Below are 17,810 nucleotides of genomic sequence, written 5' to 3' on the forward strand. Positions count from 1 at the left end.
GGGCAGTAAAGAGGCCACAGCCTGACCCAGACTCCATGTGGAAGTTCCTGAAAATATCATCTCCGCTATGCTCCTGTGCCCAGGCAGGCCGCCCGGTGCTGCTCCACTGGGCCTCAGACCTCCCCGACCCCCACCTTCCCGGCACCTGCCTTGTCTGACTATTCCCTCATTTCTTTATCTGCCACCAGAACTAGTGGTGTCCCATCCAACATAGGGTGGATGCAGTGACTGCTATGGATGAGGATCAATTCCCATCTGCACTGCCCGAGGAAAGCGGTGCCACCTGGGACCCCAGCCTGGAGCCTGTGGAGGAACCTAGGGTCCAGAATGGAGCGGCGCCCAAAGAGGACCTGAGTAGTAGCCACAGCAGCCTGGGCTATGAGGCACAGAGCACCCGGGTGGAGACTGAGGAGCCCCCAAGGGGCCTGGATATGGCCCTCCATGGCCTCAGCCTTGGCCTCTCCCTCATCAACGGCCTAGCCCTCGGGGCAGATTCAAATATTCTGGAAAATTCAACAGAGTCCAGGCCCTGGAGGGCTGGTGGATTGGCAGAGGGGGATGATACCTTCAAGGGCCTCTGTCCAGACACTGAGGACGCTCAGCTGGGGTAAGTGGGTGTCTGGGGGTGGGGGCTCACCAGATTGCCAGCTGCAGTGCTGGACCTTGCCACTTAATCTCTCTGGCTCTTGTTCTCTCATATATAAAATGGGAATTTCATGTCCTCTTTTGCCCAGTTTCTGGGTGTTTGGGGGAGGTAGAAGGATCTCTAAGACTACTTGTTCTATTGCGGCCTCTTATCCCCAACTCCCAAGCTATCATGGCCTATTTCCATGTGGAATTAGCAGCACCCCCCCTCTACACCAGGCTGGACCTTAGAGAATGCCTTGACGTGGAAGGCCGTGCAGCTGCCCCTCTGCTTCCTGGAGATGAGTTTCCAAATGCTGAGGCTGACCTTGAAGAGCTGGCTTTTGTGTTCATCATGGTCAGCTACTTCTCACCTCAGTCCACCCAGAAGCTCTACCAGGATCACGCTCCATTACAACCCCCAGGCATTACAGCCCCATTTCTATCATCCGAACAAGGCTGGAGACCGCCAGTATCTTGGAAGTGCCAGTTGGACCAAGGAGGTGGGGGTTGGGAGGGGAATGTTTAGAAGACCCCGGGAGGCTGTGAAAGGCATCTCGAAGGCACTGAGCTGCACGGCGCCTGGGTAGGCGAGTGAGAGGGGGCACCGTGAAGCTGTGCTCGAGGACATGTGTGCGCCTGGTGTGTGCATTTTTGAGGGCACATATCAGCTGCACGTGGGCATAGAGGGCTGTGTGTGCAGATCTCCATGGGTAGGAGTGTGGGTTCCTGGGCGTGGTGCTGTGCGTGCAGGGGGTGTCGTGTTCTTAAGAGGGTTTCCATCCAGGCTGGGCCTACGTGGCTGTGGGGTGCACAAGGGACAGGACTTCTTAGAGCTCACAGTTGTCTCAGGCAGCAGATGTATTTGGGGTGAGTGAAGTGGGGACAGGTGGAGGTTTGGAGATTGGGCTGATGGTCTTTCAGGTGCTGTCAGAGCCACCCCTCAGGTTTGCCCCAGAGTGCGAGAGGGGAGCAGGAGGTGGTGGTGGGGAGACCTGCTGTTCGTGGTTCATGGTTCTGACCGTCAGTTGAGAACCCACCAAGGGCAGGGCTCTGTCTTATGTTTGGGTATTTTTCCTGGCACAAGTGTCTTTGCAGGGCAAATTTTGGAGGTCTTCTCTGGTATCTGCTTTGGCAGCCACTGACGCTCCTGCCTCCTCCCCTCCTCCTGGAGGCCTGAGAGGCGACCTCCACCCCAGCCCCCCTGTCCAGCATCCTGCACCTCCAAGACTTCCATCCCCTCCCCACTTCCTTCTTTGGCCTGAGAAGCGTAGTGAGGCTGCGGTCAGCTCCCGCTGGACCTCGAGTGGGGGCATGGCAGTGGCGCTAGCCTATGCTCTCAGCCAGTGTGTTGCTCCTGAAGTGCACTGAGACCAAATCATCTGCATTGGGGATGATTTAAGGGGATGGGCACTGCCCAGGCCTCCAAACACAACTCAGTCTCTGCTCCACAGCAGGGACTGGGCGATGGCAGGGTAACCAGATCCTCGGAGGGAGAGCAGGGGGTCCGTCTTGTAAGTCATGGACTTTGATTTCTCTGAAATGGACCAGGCTCAGTCCGCCTCTCCCTGTCTGTATCTCTTGGGGTGTCTGTGTCTCCCTCTTTCTTTGTGCCTCTGTATTACTCCTTGTCTCTGTTTTAGAGGCTCCTGTATCTCTTTTCTCTGTCTCTTTCTTGTCTCATATCTCTTCCTCTCTTCTCTATTTTAACTTTCTTTAGTTTTGCTTTCCTCTTCCATCCTGATTTCCTTGCTAGCTGAGCAGGAGTTCTCCCCGGGGGTACCCCAGTTCATCTGTCTGGGATGGTCTATTCTAGGTGCGGGGGGTACAGAAGAGAACAAAACATACAAAAATTCCTGCTTTCATGGCACTTACAGTCTAGTGAGGGAGCGATGAGAAGTCATTAAGATAATATACATGTCTATAAAAAATAAAGTAGAAAGAAACGACTGGTTGTTCCCTGGCCTTGTGTGAGGGGAGCTGGGTGATACCGAAGAACGGAGATAAACGGGGAGCAGACGGAGTATCACTTGTAAGGGGCGGAGAGAAAACGAAGAGCTGAGGGTGGAGAATAAGGAGAGGGGCCAGTGTAGCGGGTGGTGTCACCTGCCCCCATCAGCCTCTCCGAGGAGGCGACATTAGGGTGAGGTCTGAGAGCTGGGCTGTGGTCGGCTGAGAACTTTATAAGTTGTGGGGACAGCAAAATCATGACCAGGTGTGACGCCAGATATGATGACCCTGGGGAGCCGGTGCTTTTCTAGGAGCCAGAGAGCGATCCCCTTGGGCCAGCCTGGAGGAAGAGGCTTGCTTCCTTCCTTCCTCCCTTCCATGCTTTTGTGGGCTGGTTGTAGCTTGGACATTGGTGGGGTGGGGGTGGTGGTGAAGCCATTCCTGACATTTTCATTGCTGCACCCCAGTACCCAGTCCAGCCTCCTGCACCCAGTGCTTGTGAATACTAGCAGAAAGGATAAACAGGGCGCAGTCTGTGGGCACTGCCCTCACACCCCACCCCCCCATCAAGCTCCCAGATGAGAGTTGATGCAGGGTCAGTACCTGCATCAGTAATGGGGGACCCGCAAGATGGTGACCTGTCCTTGCCTCCTGCAGTCTGGGTGGCCCTGGAGAGCCGGATGTGCGAGATGGCTTCAGTGCCACATTCGAGAAGATTGTGGAGTCGGAGCTGCTGCAGGGCACCCAGTACAGCAGCCTCGACTCCCTGGATGTGCTGAGCCTCACGGATGAGAGTGACAGCTGTGTCAGCTTCGAGGCCCCCCTCACGCCCCTCATTCAGCAGCGGGCGCGTGATAGCCCTGAGCCAGGTGCTGGCTTAGGTATGGGGGACCTGGGGTCTGAGGGGGACGTGGGAGCAGCTGGTGGCGATGGGGAGCTGGGCAGCCCCCTGCGGCGCTCCATCTCCAGCAGCCGCTCAGAGAACGTCCTGAGTCGCCTGTCTCTCACGTCCATGCCCAACGGCTTCCACGGAGATGGACTCCAGGGCCCAGGCGGGGACGAGGAGGATGATGAGGACACGGACAAGTTGCTGAACTCGGGCAGGTGAGGCAGGGCCCAGGCTGGGAGCTGGGAGAATCACTGAGCAGATGGGGGAATGGAGGCCGCGTGGAGGCAGAGCAAGTTAGGGTGACCTGGTTCCAGAGGGAACAGATGGCTCCAGGGTGACTGACCATCCTCTGCAGCCAGATGCCCAGAGCCCAGCCTGGGGTGGCCCGGGGCCTGCGCTGTGGGCTCGTGTAGCGTAATGATCTCTCCCGAGGGGCTCTTCTCAAAGTCTGACTTGTGTCCCTCCTGAGTAGCTTTTTCCCTACTCTGGCCCCTGTGTGGGCTTTCAGAACCCCGGGGAGACCTACTGGCCCCACCCAGGGCCTCTGAGCCCTCTCCTCTACCGCTGTCTTCTGTCTGCAGTGACCCCAGCCTGAAGGACGGCCTGTTGGACTCAGACTCGGAGCTGAGCAGCTCGGAGGGGCTGGAGCCTGGCGGCACAGACCCGTTGGCCAATGGCTGCCAGGGGGTCAGTGAAGCTGCCCGCCGGCTGGCCCGCCGCCTCTACCACCTCGAGGGCTTCCAGCGCTGTGATGTTGCCCGGCAGCTGGGCAAGAAGTGAGTTGGGTCCCCCGCACCACTCTACCAGCGCCCCAGTGTCTTCCTCGGTGGTGTGAGTGGCTGCCATCAGGTGCCTAGAGCTGGGGGCTCCCAGTAGTCCCCAAGAACTCCTCCTCCTGCCTCTGTCCTCATTCCTGTCTTGCCCTAAATCTGTTTCCTTTCTGGGATGCTTGGGTGGGAACCTGAGCTCTCAGGGAGGAGAGGTGGTGCTGGGGCGGCCACTGGTGCTGGGGAGTGGGGTGTGCCGTGTGGTTATGGGCTGCCAGGGATGGTTATGGGACGGAGTGGTCAGATGGGCGATGGCCTGCCCAGTGGGTTCAAGGCCTGGGCTGGGAGTGCCTGGAACCCAGGAGCTGGGGAAGGGTTGCTTTCTCCACTGTCTGCTGGGATCAGCTCAAGGTGTGGAAGCCACCAAAGCACTCGCCCTGGACTTGGGACTCGGGGGAAGGGTACTCACCATCTGGGAGTCCTGGGGGAGTTGTGGGTTGGGGATGGGTCCTTTACAGGCCAGTGTCTTTAAATCTGGTGGCTGCTGCTCAGGCCCTACTCCGACTCCTTCAGCGGTGCTGACACACCAGCCGCTCCTTTCTTTTTCTTTAATTAAACTTTGTTATGAAAATTTCAAACTTACACAAAAGTGGAGAAAATATTTAACCCCTATATACACGTTACTCACCTTCAGAGTTACCAACATTTTTTTTTTAAAGATTTATTTATTTATGCATACAAGAGCTGGGGTACAGGCCAGAGATGGGAGGAGGGTGAGAGGATTCACCAGAGCCAGAGCGGGGAGCAGAGCAGGCAGAAGGACCGAAGTACACTGCTGAGGGGAGCAGCGGGCGGCAGGAGAGGTCTGCTGTGCTATGTGGGTTGCTCCCTGGCTGGCTGGGGATTGAACTTGTGCTGCAGAGGCTGTGGACCACTTCATAGTGTGGTGCTTAACCCCTTGCGCCATGAGGGAGGCCCCAGTTACCAACATTTTTTGATTTTTGTTTTAGCTATTGTGCCCCCCTTGCCACAGCTTTTTAATTTTTTTCCATTTGTTGGCATATTTAATTTATTTATTTAAAGATGTATTTATTTATGCATACAAGAGCTGGGGTATAGGCCAGAGATGCGGGGGGTGAGAGGATTCACCAGAGACAGAGCGGGGAACAGAACAGGCAGACTGACTGAAGTACACTGCTGAGGGGAGCAGCGGGCGAGCCAGGAGAGGACTGCTGCACCATGTGGTTTGCTCCCTGGCCAGCCAGGGATCGAACTCGTGCTGTAGAGTCTGCAGACTGCTTCATAGTGCGGTGCTTAATCCCGACACCACCAGGGAGGCCCTGTTCGCATATTTTAAAGTGTATTTCATGGCCTCCCCGGTGGTGCAGTGGTTGAGTGCTGGATTGAGAAGCTGCCCACAGCCTCTGCAGCGCCGGTTTGATCCCCGGCCACCGGAGAGGGTCCCACATGGCGCGCAGACCTCTCCTGCCGCCCGCTGCTCCCCTCAGCAGTGTACTTAGTCAGTCTGCCTGTTCTGCTCCCCACTCTGGCTCTGGTGAATTCTTTCACCCTCCCATGCTTCTGACTGTACCCAGTGCTTGTATAAATAAATAAATAAATCTTAAAAAAAAGTGTATTTCAGACACTGTCATTTATTCCATAAATACTTTCGTATGTCTGCTTAACTGATAAAGATTTTTGACATAATCATCATTCCATTACACTCTCACAAAATGAACAAAAAATCCTTTTTATCTCTACCATTTTTTCACTTTTCTCTGATAGTTTAAAAAATGTGGATTTGTTCAAATCAGAATGCTTTGGTGACATTTGGCCAGTCTGTCTCTTAGTTCTCTCCTAAGCAGCAACCTCCAGTCCTCTTCCTTTTTATAAGTCAATTTTTATTTATTTACCATTTATTTGCAGAATGATATAATTTTAGAAGAGCTTCACACTTGACACATGCACAAGCTTCACCCCCCTCCACCAAGCTCAGTGCCACGTTTCCTTTTTTTTTTTTAATGCCCGGTATTTGTTGAAGAAACAGCCATTTGTCCTGAAGATCTGCCCTGCTTTGGATGTGGCACCGCATGGCGGTCTTTCCCGTGCTCCTGTATTTCCCACATCTCCTGTAATAGGAAGCCACTGAGCGAGGCTCAAGTAGATTCCGGTGGAAATTTGCCCTCTTCTTCGGGGAGAATTCAGCCCTGCAGTCTTCTCAAATACTCTGCCAGGCCTCAGGACACCCCTGCCTCCAACTCCTTTTCTCAGTCTCCTTCACCAGCCATGTTTAAGGGGGCTGCCTCCCTGCTCTCCCGCTGCCTGCCGGCTGCCTGTGCACCCCTTCCGCAGTGGGCTCACCCCCGTCCATCACGTCGGGATTCACCTAATCAGCTGTGGGCTCTCATGTTGGTGCCTCCTCCTGAGCTCAGACGGCTCCCCCAGAGGCAGCCTTCTCTGTTGTGGCCCACACCTGTTCCCTTTCCATGTCCTGTGATCTGTCGCCAACCTTTACCCCCCCACCCCCAGTGCTCTCCAGCACTGCTCCTGCAGCCTCCCATGTGGCTCCACCCTCCACCGGGCACATGGCATTCCTCTCACCCCTCCCTGCTGCATCACACCCTCCAGAGTCAAGTCCTGATCCTGCCCGTGGCCTTCGGCCCTCTGCCTGCCTCTCTCTTGCTGTCCCCATGCCTGCTGTGTGGCTGTGGCCGCACGGCCCTGCCCGATTGGGTGTGAGCCTGTTCCTCTTCTGGGTACACTCTACTCTTCCTCTCTCCCCTTTCGCTGACTTGCTCTTTCTGGGAGATGTCGGCTGAGATATTATATGGCCCCCAGCCCAAGGTAGAATGGTCAGAGCTCCACTAGCCAGTAGAGGAAGGCGGCCTAGGGGGCGAGCAGGTCTCTGGGTTTAGGGGGGTTGCAGGGCCCTCTGTCCACACTCCCCCCATTGTCTGCTGTGCCAACTTCTAATGAACACCTGTGCTCTCTTGGCAGCAATGAATTCAGCAGACTGGTGGCCGGGGAGTACCTCAGCTTCTTCGACTTCTCAGGCCTGACTCTGGACCGTGCACTCAGGTCAGCAGGGCTGGGGGGCAGAGTCCACCAGTGGTACAGGGGGCCCCCTGGGTTCTCATGCCGACTCTATTGTACACTTGCCTTGCAACCTGGGGCAAGTGTCGTAGTGCCTCTGGGGAGGCTGTGGGGTGAGTGCGGACCACCTGCAGCAGAGGAAGGAGGCACCAGGCTTGAGCACACACTCCCTGCATTCCATCCCCACAAATGAGGAACTCCACCCACGCGGAAAGAGACTTCTCCACAGTCCTTGAGGGAGGCAGTGGTACAAATGGGATTTGATCTCAGGTCTTGTTGGTGTGTGGAGGGTAGGATGCCAATGGGGTTCAGGTGCAGACCCCAGAGGCGGAGGATGTGGGGTAGGGCCTGCAGTGGTGTCTAGCAGGCTGGGTAGCAGGGCCCAGCCCAGAGTCCTCAGGCCAGAGCCCTTGCTTGGGTAAGCCTGGGGCAGGTGGGAAGACCTTGTCGTGTCCACATGTCTCACTCTTTAAAAAAAACTACTTTCCATTCTTTTCTCTCTGCTTCACTTGGGATATTTTCCATTAACCTGCTTCCAATTCACGGATCCTTTTCTGTATCTGATATGAAACCCATTCATCGAGTTTTTACTTTCTGTTATATTTTCCAGTTGGAGAAGTTCCATTCTGTTAAAATTTAGTTTTTAAAGATCTTAAGTCTCTGGGGAATTCCTCACCTTTTAACTTGTTTCCCCCTATTTCCTTCTCTTTTCTTTACCATAGTGGTCATAGTTAGTTGAAAATTCTTGTCTGCTCACCTCAATATCTGCATCATCTCAATTACCTCTCTTTCTTTCTTTTTTTTTTTGCATTTCTCTTTTTTTAAAATTTGAATTTTATTTTTATATTCCCCATACAATTACAACCCCCTTATTTTGACCCCGATCCCTCCTTTCCCCGCCCCCCACCCCCCCATAGAGTGTCTCTGGTTCATAGTTGTTTGTTGATTTTGATTTTCACTTTCTTATAGTTATTCTTTTTCCTGGCCCCTTATTTAAGTTTTCTAGATTCCTGCTATGAGTGAGACCATCCGGTATTTTTCTTTTTCTTTTTGGCTTATTTCGCTGAGCATGATCCCTTCCAGCGCCATCCATGTTGCTGCAAATTGCATGTGTTTATCTTTTTTGAATGCTGAGTAATATTCCATGGTATATATGGACCACATCTTCTTGATCCAGTCATCTATTTTTGGGCATTTGGGCTGTTTCCAAAGCTTAGCTGTTGTAAACAGTGCTGCTATAAACATAGGGGTGCAGGTGCTCTTTGGAATTGATGTTTCTGTGTCCTTTGGTGAATTACCTCTCTTTCTGTTGTCATTTTCTATTCTTTTGGTTTTCACCACATAGTATGTCTCCCTGCATGCTTAGCAATTTTTTTATTTAGTTGCTGTTTATTTTGCATAGAATATAACAGCACTAGAGAGCTTTGCCCTAATCCAAGCAGGCCTGAGCTGATGGGAGCTGTATGCTGCCTGGGAGAGATCAGGTTCACCCCCTTTATGGGGTGAAGGCCTGGGGGGCTTTCCTCTGGGAGCCTTGAGTGTTCACAGGGGCGGGTACTTTTGGTGGGTCCTGAATCCTAATTTTGTCTCCTCAATGCAGCAAGTGTGTCAAAAACAAGAAAACAAACAAACAAAAACCTAACCCAAATCCCTTGATTTCTCAGAGGCTTTCTGTTTAGCTTTTCAGCATCCTACCCTTACAGCGTCTGAATTTGGCAAATACCTCAAAGGGAAAACTAGCCGTGTGTTTATAGCTCCTCAAAGATGCAGGTTTGTCTCCTCAGCTCCCTGCAGCCACCAAATGTTTTGCCTTTAGCCTGCGCCCATAGTCAGTGAGGCCCTTGGGGAAAGGCCCGTAAGCCAGTCCTCCTTACCCAGTTCTCTCCTCTCTGGAGCCTTGGCCCTTTTGGTCTTTGTCGCAGTTTTCGGTGAGCAGAAGATCTGGGTTCTATCTAGCTGTTCTCTTTGTTCTTGGGAAGTGTCGGTCTGCCCCAGCCACTCCAGCCCAGTTGAGTCTGACGTTGGCATTGGAAGTAGGAAGATGGGTCGGGAAGGGGTCGAGGGTCAGCTTGTGAGCAGAAGAGCAGGGGCTGGGCTGGCAGAGCTTGTGCGGCCTCCCCAAGGATTTCAGTTGAACTGCATAGGCACTGGGGAGCCACAGAGGGTGTTGGGTTTAAAGCATCCTTTTGGGAGGCAGTGCTGACCCAGCATACGCCTTTCATCCAAAGGCGTGCAGGTTTCTGAAGAGGGTCAGATAGGAGAGGACAAGGTGAGGCTGGGCAGTGGGCCAGGGGAAAGAGTGGTGTCAGAGGTTGCAGAGAGAATAGAGGAGAAGGTCTGGGGCTGCCTACGTGCAGAGGAAAAGGGGGACAGTGGGGCAGCCTGAGAGTCTGGAGGTGGCTGTACTGGGTTGGGTCTTGGTAAGGACTCCCTAGGGAAGGCGAGTTTGTGGTGGGGGGAGGACCAGGGATGTGTGGTCAGGCTGGAGGGGAGCGGGGCTAGACCGTCCTAGTGGAATATGAGAAAAGGGAAGGACCAGTTCTGGGGACCAGCTGGGGGGAAAACAGGAAGTAGGAGAGACAGAGAGGAGGAGAACTAGATGGCAGGTAGGAGCGTGTACTTGTATCGCAGTCTAGTGATTGGGCTTGAATAGAGTGGTCTGCAGTTTTTGGGTGCTTTGGGTTGCCCCAGGGGGTATGGATTGGCCCCAAGATGGAAATTTCAGGTGTCAGGTGCCTTAGGAACAGCGTGAGGAAGAAGATAGCAGGTGGGCTTTAGAGCCGCTTTGAGTCAGAAGGCAGATGCGCTATAGCAAAGCCGTGGCAAAAAGAGGAACAAACCTGCCTCTTGAACTGCAGACACAGGGGCCCCAGTGGGCTCCAAACCTGCAACTTCCTTTCCCAAGAGAAGGGGCACTCTCAGGCCCTAGTTAAGGGACCCCTGTCTTATCTCTTAGCTATTCTGGTTTTGAGGTTACCTGCCAGGATCCCTGAGAGCTGATGACTTTTCACTTGGACCTTGAGGGGGGATGGTGAGCTGCCCAGAGGAGGAAAGGACCCCCGTGATGGGTTTAAGCGGGGGTGAGTCTTGACAGCATGTGTGCTCAGCAAGATCACTCAGTGTCAGCAAGGGGGGCTGTGAGGAGAGGTTCAGGGGGCCACCTGTCTGTATGCTCTTGTGGGGGCCCCGGTATCTGACCACAGTGGAGGGGAAGAAGGAGGGACTGAGCTCTAGAAGAACAAGCCATTGGGACTTGGTGACAGTTCAGTCTTGGGGTGGAAAAGAGTGAACGCGCCAGGATGGCCTGGTCTCAGCTGAAGGCTTGAGGAGGCGAGGAAAGACTGGGGAGCAAGGGAAGAGGTGGGGACAGTCTGGGCCCAGGAGCGAGGTGTGGGCAATCAACCTGGAGAGCTGCTGTGGGGCTTGTCTGTGTTCTTCACACTCCCCCCGCCCCGCCATCTGCCCCCTGCCTGCTTCTGATTCCGGGCTCCCTGGCCTCCACCCTCCGGAGGCTGTCCTGGGGGCCAAGGTGCAGGGGTGCTGGAGCCTTGGCTCCCCCAGGCAGGTTTGTGTGTTGTGTGTGTGAGGGAGCTCCTACCTGCATGAGGACTGAGCCTGACTCAAGTGTTCTGGGGGACCTTCAGCTTCCGTGAATTTTCCCTCCCCCTCCCCAGAACCTTCCTAAAGGCCTTCCCATTGATGGGGGAGACGCAGGAGCGCGAGCGGGTTCTCACACACTTCTCCCGCCGGTACTGCCAGTGCAACCCTGATGACAGCACCTCGGAAGGTAAGACTGCCTGCCCCGCTAGCCCCTCCTGGGCAACCCTGCATCCTCCTGCCCCGTCCACCTGCCATACCTGTCCTGCTCTGTGATGGTGGATTAGTAGACTGTGGCCCACGGGTTATGTCTCATTTGGACATGTCTCACCCATGGTCCTTGCCTGCGCCTCCATCCTAGTAATAGATTTAGTCCTGCATATTTTTGTTCTCCCTGGTCCCATCACACTGACAGTTCTTGGTGTGGTGGGAGAGTTGGTGTGGGGTCTGGGCTGGGCCTGCTTAGGGGCAGGACTTTCTCTATGGACAGACACAGGCCATGGCAGGGACACAGGCCAGGACCCACAGCTTTTCTGGGGCTGAGATTTGAGACCAGTTTGGCCATAGGAGGCAGGTGTCTGGGCTAGAGCAGGCCCAGGGTGGTCAGGTTCCCACTGAAGGAGGGGCAGGCCCTGGCCTGGGATGGGAAAGTCACTCCGGTGCTGCAGTGGGGGCAGAGCAGGGGGCATCACACAGGCCCTGGGCCCTGAGGTCTGGTGGGCAGCTGGCCTGTTCCTTCATCCAGGGGACAGGTGGGTGGCGCCGGTTGGCAGGTTGGGCATTCATTCTGAGGAGCCACATCTCTTGTTTAGATGGGATCCACACTCTCACCTGTGCCCTGATGCTGCTTAACACAGATCTGCATGGACACGTGAGTCGGGGAGGCAGGGAGCGGGCGGTCTTCTCACTAAGTCACCCAAGTTTTCCCAGGGCTGGCCCTTTCTCCACCCTTTTCTGAGGCCTCCTGTTCAGTGACCACGTTTCTTTTAGCAGAACTGGGAGTTGGGTGACTCGGCTTCTAGTCCTGGTCCTGCCCTAGTTTTATCCACCTGGCATCTGCCCGCGTCTCTGTCCCTAGGCAGGGCAATGCGAGTGGGGGGCACACAGGGCTTTCGGGCTGAGACGTGCATCCTGGCGTGTCCAAGACAGACATGGCTGGTGGAGCATCACCCTCCCGCAGGCCTGGCTGTGGCCCCAGCTGAATGGGAGTTTCCCTCAGAGGCATTCTCCTCACCCCCTCACCCCCCATTAGGCAAACAGTGAGGTGATTTGTGGGGGTGCCCAGGCTGACTGGTCAGGGCCCTGGTGTGTCTCAGTGCTGCTCATGACTCGGTAACTCCTTCTTCTTTCCTCTGTCTGCTCCGGGGACCCCCTTTGGGCTCTCTTGCCCTCCCTCAGGTGGTAAGTGGAGCTGGTGGTGTGCATGCCCATGAGCCTAGCCCCTCCATCTCCATGTTACCCTTGTATGTCCCCATCACACCATCTGGCCCCACCAATCACCAGCCCTCATCACTCATCCAGGGGTGGTCAGAGCGCTCCCTTGAGTGGGGTGCATTCCAGTGACTCATGGGGGCAGCAGGCGGCTAGCCTGTCTCCAGAGAGAACCAGAAAATTCCAGGAAAAGGAGGGTGAAGGAAGAGCCGCGACTGCAGAGCTGCTTGGCCTCCGAGTGGTGGCTCTGCGGCCTGTGCGGCAGCCCTTCCTGGGTCTCAGGCCCTTCCTGGACCTGTGAGGTGGGTAGGAGGACCCCCCCACTGACATGAAGCTGCTGAGAGAGTGATAAATGTGACAAACAGGGTTTGGCACCTAGTAAGGATTTCCTTGTGGATGGTAGTATGTAAGAAAAATGAGAGCGTTCATTATTTTTATTAAAATTTAAATGATGGAGAGCATGGGGTCCAGCCTGCAGATCCCCAGAGGTTCAAGAACAAGAAGGCTGCGGCCTGGAGGCAGCCTGAGTGGCTGCGTGGATATTGCGGTGACTTCAGTGGGACGGGTAGTGCTGACGTCCACCTGGACCTGCGGCCTGAGTGTGGAGCCAGCATGAAGTGTGACCTCCCTGGGTCTGTCACCAGAGCTCAGGCCTCTTCACCAGCTGGCACTCCTCTAAGGTGCTCAGTGGGTTTGTCTACGGGGACTGAGTGTTGCTGGTGTGCCTCAGAAGGAGGATGAAATACACCCCTCACCTCCCCTCTCCACCCAGGGTTGAGCCTGAGGGCAACCGCAGCCCTGGCTGCTCCTCACCAAGGCTTAGAACCGCTAACAAGGGTGAAAGTCACTGTTCAGTGGGCCCCTGCTGAAAATACCCCTGAGCAGGGTGGCCGTAGTTGCTCGAGACCCCACGTTCATGGAAGTTGCCAAGGAACCTCAGTACCGGCAGGGCTCAGAGTGGCTGAACAGCCCACGCCCTGCTGCTCATATTTGATGCCAGCAGACTTTGTGCCTGTCTTTCTGGAGGTGGACATCAGGGTAGGGTCCTAGGCCCTCTGCATTTCTCCACACGACAGCTCTGTGACCTGGGTCACGTTCCTGACCCCACTAAGCCTCAGTTTCCCCATAGTAAAGTCCCTGTGAGGCTCAAGTGCAGCACCGTGGAGCACCTGGCACATGTTGGGGGGTCGCAGTTACTGTGAGCTCTTCGAAGGACCTGGGTGGAAGCAGCAGCCCTGCCCTGGGCTTGCCCCTCTCCTGCGCACCTCACTCTGGCCCTCCTCAAAGAGAGGCTGGGCACCTGGTGAATGTAGGGATTGCGGGAGAATGGGGCCTGCTAGGGTCCCAGAAATAGCTCTGAGAGAGAGGAAGTCATTAAAGGGGCTGGCAAAGGGTGTAGACACACACTCTTGAGATGGACACAACTTGTTGGAGTAGCCTGCAAGGCTTGCTGTAGGATGAACCTTTTACTCGAAGGACTGAGTGCCTCTATGTTCTCTGAAGAAGGAAAGGGAACCCTGCCTCAGGGGCCTACCTGCTGGTTAGAAGACCTACACAGGAAATGAGTGATTACAAATAGGCCTCTCTGAGGAGGCAAGGTTTGGGCAGAGACCTGGAGGGTCAGCAGGAGCAGCCACAGGAAGATCAGGGTCCAGGCAGAGGACCTGGGAGGTTGTGCCCCTGTCCGGCTGTCGTGAGCAGTGCTGCTCTGGATGGCTGTGCAAGTTTTTCTTTGAACACCTGTTTTCAGTTCGATGCTTACTAGTGGGCCGCTGGGCCACATGGTAACTTTTTTTAACTTCTGGGGTGACCGCAAAAATCCCCATAGCAGCTGTTGTCTGAAATGATGGTGGTTTGGACAGGCAGGGACTGAACATAGCGAGAAGGGCCCAGTGAGGAGGACCGTTCAGTGCAGTCGGCCGGGGCCTGCTGGTGGGACTGGCTAGTGAGAGGCGGGAGGACAGCCTCGGCATCTGGCTGGATGGGGGGCCCGCTTCCTGGGTAGGGAAGAAACTTCTCTGCGTGTGGGAGGGTTGTGAGTGGAAGAGGTGGGGCTCTGGTCCTGCTTTTGACCTGTTATTTTTGAGTTGCCTACTGGACCTCACCCTGGGGCTGCAGGTCAATGAATGCAGGCCCAGAGGAGAGGCGCGGGCATCAGAGAGCAGAGGGCTGGGGTGGCCCTCTGTCCTGATGAAGTTGGAGCCCTGGGGCATGCTCTCAGGGGGAGGCGCTGGCTGGTGGCCAAGTCCTCTAGTGCTGCCTGCATAGAGGTCAAGCACTGCGGGTCTGTTAGACTTAAGTGGCCTGTTCAGCCACCATTATGGTTACCTGCAGTTCTGCATTCTTATACAAAGGTCAGAACTGCCCAGTCACAGTCATGTGAGCCAAACCTTACAAAGGTGCCTTTCATATCAATCAAGAGCAGAAAGCTTGATCACTCTGGGGAGGGTACGCATCATGAGGTATGACCAGGAACACCCCGGGGGGCCGAGGACTGATGTATGACAGGGGACCCCAGAAGCTGCCCAGTGGAATGCCTTGTTGATAAGATTAGGACCGTGGCCGGAGGTCTGGGGTCTGGTTTCGATTTTAACACTTGGTCATCAAGCTGATAACATGGTCAGCAGCCTCGTGTCCCCCCAAGCCCTAGATGACATTCCTGGTTTCACCTATCCTTTCTCCTTGTCCTCCTAACGCATGTAGCTGATGCTGTAGGATTATTCTATCAATAAGAATGGCCAGGATCTTGCTCTCAGCAGCATCCTGCCTTGTGCAGCCTGTTCCACGACTCCCGTGTCTTTGTCAGTGTGGTGTTGCCCCACGCAACAAAGCACGGCAGCAGGGAGACGCGGGAGGCCGGGGAGTGTGAAAGTGTTTCAAGGGAAGGGATCAACCAACTTCATTAAAGGCGGCCATGAAATCAGGTAAGAGGACTACAGAAAAGTGATTGGGCTGGAAGAGTCATTGGCCGTGTCATTGGGGTATTATCAGCGGAAGGTCAAGGTCATTGGGGACCTTTATAAAAGTGGTGTGGCGGGGGGTGGGGGGCTGTGTGCCAGGTGTGAGGAGCAGAGGATGGCGGCTGAGGGATGGGGCTGTGCACAGCCCAGACTGTGGTTCTGAGTGGAAACCTGGGATGGACCAGTGGCTACAGGGGTCTAGAGGGAGCTGAATCAGATTAGTTTTAGAATCAGATTAGTGCATGCCAAGAGGATGTACCAGGCAGGCAAGGAGAAACTGGTGCAGGAGAGAGCAGGGATAACTGAAGCCTCCATTGTGAGAAGCAGCGGAGCTTAGAGAGGGGCCTGGGTGGGACTGGGGAAAGGTCTCCATTGCCGTGAGCCGGGGGATGGCAGCTCCATTCTCCAGACAGAAGAACGTGGAAGCTTGGTTTAGAATTGAAGATGGCGATGAGGAAAGAAATTCAAGGTATGTTTTGAGGTACAGCCAATAGCACTGTTAGGTGAGTGAATGCTGGGGTGAGGGAGGGCGAGCCATCACGGATGAGCAAGCAGAGTGGAGGTGGTGGAGATGGCTGGGAGAAGCTGTGGCCTGAGGCTCGGCGCTGACACAGAGGAGTTGTTTTTCAGAACAGCTTCATCTCTTTAAACCTTGGTGGCTTGAAGGGTAGCCATGGGGATGCTGGGAGGCGGGCTGGGGCGAGATGGTGGAGGACTTGAGGTTTGGATGCTGTCTCAAGGCATGAAATCTGCCTGTTGGAACCCAAATATTTTTTAGGTTTGGTCTGGATTTGCTAATAGTCACAAAGGTTTCCATGTCCATTGAACTTTTGATTGACCCCGCCTCTCCCCCTGAAGGCTGACGTCTGCTTTCTTTCTCCTTGGCTCCTCATTCTGTTCTTGGGGTACCCTTAGAGACAGGATTGTTCCAGAGCTGCATGGCAGTCATGCCAGACTGATGGCAAGGGCCTGGCTTCTGTAGGGTCAGAGGCCATGATACAGCTTCAGTGTCTGGGTGATGGCCTGGGCGGCACCCTAGAGCCCCTCCAACCTCCACTCTGGGACAGGCTTGGGAACAGGTTTGAGGGTACAGCGCAGGCTGGGAGACCTCGTTGACCCAAAGGGAGGGGGAGTGAGGGCGGAGCTGAGAACTTGGAGGTACCAGATCATCATTGGTACGAGATCATCGAGATCTTCGTTTGGCCTGGTTGTTGTTAAATTTTAAATCAGATAATTTACCTAGAATGATTTCACTTCTTTGCAGTTTGCTGAGTTTTGCTGTTGTGTCTGATCAATATTAGTAGCTGTCTCATGTGGGCTTGGAAAGAGAGTGCACTGGCTCTCACGTCCTGGGTGCTGATTAGGTTAAGTCTTTTAATTGTGTTGTAAAATCTTAGTGGTACAGCAAAGTTTACCAATATAACTATTTTAAGATATACAATTCAGTGGAATTAGGCATAGTCACGTAGAGTATGAACATTCCCACCCTAGTTCTGGAACTTTTCCCTCACCCCAAAAGAAAACCGGGAATCCCTTGTCCTGTCCTTCCAGCCCCTGCTTCTGTCACGGTGGAGCTGCCGGCTGCTCTGGCCCTCTCCTGTAAATGCAGTCACCCAGCATGTGGTCTTTGTGGCACGGTCCCTTCACTCAGCGTAATGTTTGCAAAATCCATCCACCTGGTAGCCAGCGCCTGCTAGTCCTCCGTGTGGCTGCACGAGCCCAGTGCATGGATAGGTCACATTTTGTATATTCATTGTTGAGGAGTATTTGGGTTTTTTCCTATCTTTAGAAAACATTTTTTTTTTTGTCCTTCTACCTTGTGGCTATTGTGAAGAGTGCCCCTCATTCTGTTCCTGGGGTGCCCTTGTTTTTGTTTGAACACCTGTTTTCGGTAGCTGGGTCACGTGGTGAGTCTATATTTGTGTTTTTGAGGAACTGTGAAGCTTTTCCACAGCGACGAAACCTTTCAAAATTCCCCATCATTAATGTATGAGGGCTCCAGTTTCTCCACATCCTCGCCAACACTTATTTCCCTTTTTCAAATGATCGTCAGCCCAGTGGGTAGGTTTTGGTTTGGACTTGTCTTTCCTTAATGACTAATGAGATCAAGCATCTTTTTGTGTGTGGGTTGGCCATTTGTATATCTTCTTTGAGGAAATGTGTATTCAAATCCTTTACCTATCCTTTTTTTTTTTTCCCATGTGAAAAAGCAGTGGTAAAATATGCAAAGTATATTTTTCCCTCTTGATCAATTTTAAGTGTATAGTTCAGTAGTGTGAAGTCAGTTGTGCAGCCAATCTCCAGAACTTTCTTCACCGATATAACACTTTCCCATTGTTCCACCCTGAGCTCTTGGCCAGCACCACTCCGTTTCTGTTTCTGTGAACTTGGATTACTCTACGTAAGTAGAATCATGCAGAGTGTGTGTTTTGGGGACTGGCTGTGTCACTTGATGTCTTCAGGGGTCATCCACATTGAGTAGGTGTCAGAATTTTTTTC

At 54.0% G+C, this 17,810-nt stretch overlaps 1 protein-coding gene across 1 annotated transcript in view; it reads left to right on the top strand.

Annotated features, from left to right (window-relative positions):
* Nucleotides 1-227: 227 nt before the first annotated feature.
* The window catches only part of PSD2 (pleckstrin and Sec7 domain containing 2), a gene marked incomplete at its 3' end in the record, with an annotated part of 29,310 nt that continues 11,727 nt past the window's right edge, over nt 228-17,810 (top strand). Inside the window, exons 1-6 of the mRNA XM_084252565.1 lie at nt 228-607; nt 3,232-3,678; nt 4,045-4,239; nt 7,228-7,308; nt 10,998-11,110; nt 11,733-11,791. Coding sequence (XP_084108691.1) covers nt 234-607; nt 3,232-3,678; nt 4,045-4,239; nt 7,228-7,308; nt 10,998-11,110; nt 11,733-11,791 — 1,269 coding nt within the window. The 5' untranslated portion in view covers nt 228-233. The remainder of the gene's footprint in view (nt 608-3,231; nt 3,679-4,044; nt 4,240-7,227; nt 7,309-10,997; nt 11,111-11,732; nt 11,792-17,810) is intronic.

Source organism: Talpa europaea, assembly GCF_964194135.1.
Source record: "Talpa europaea genome assembly, chromosome: 13".
NCBI lineage: Eukaryota > Metazoa > Chordata > Mammalia > Eulipotyphla > Talpidae > Talpa > Talpa europaea.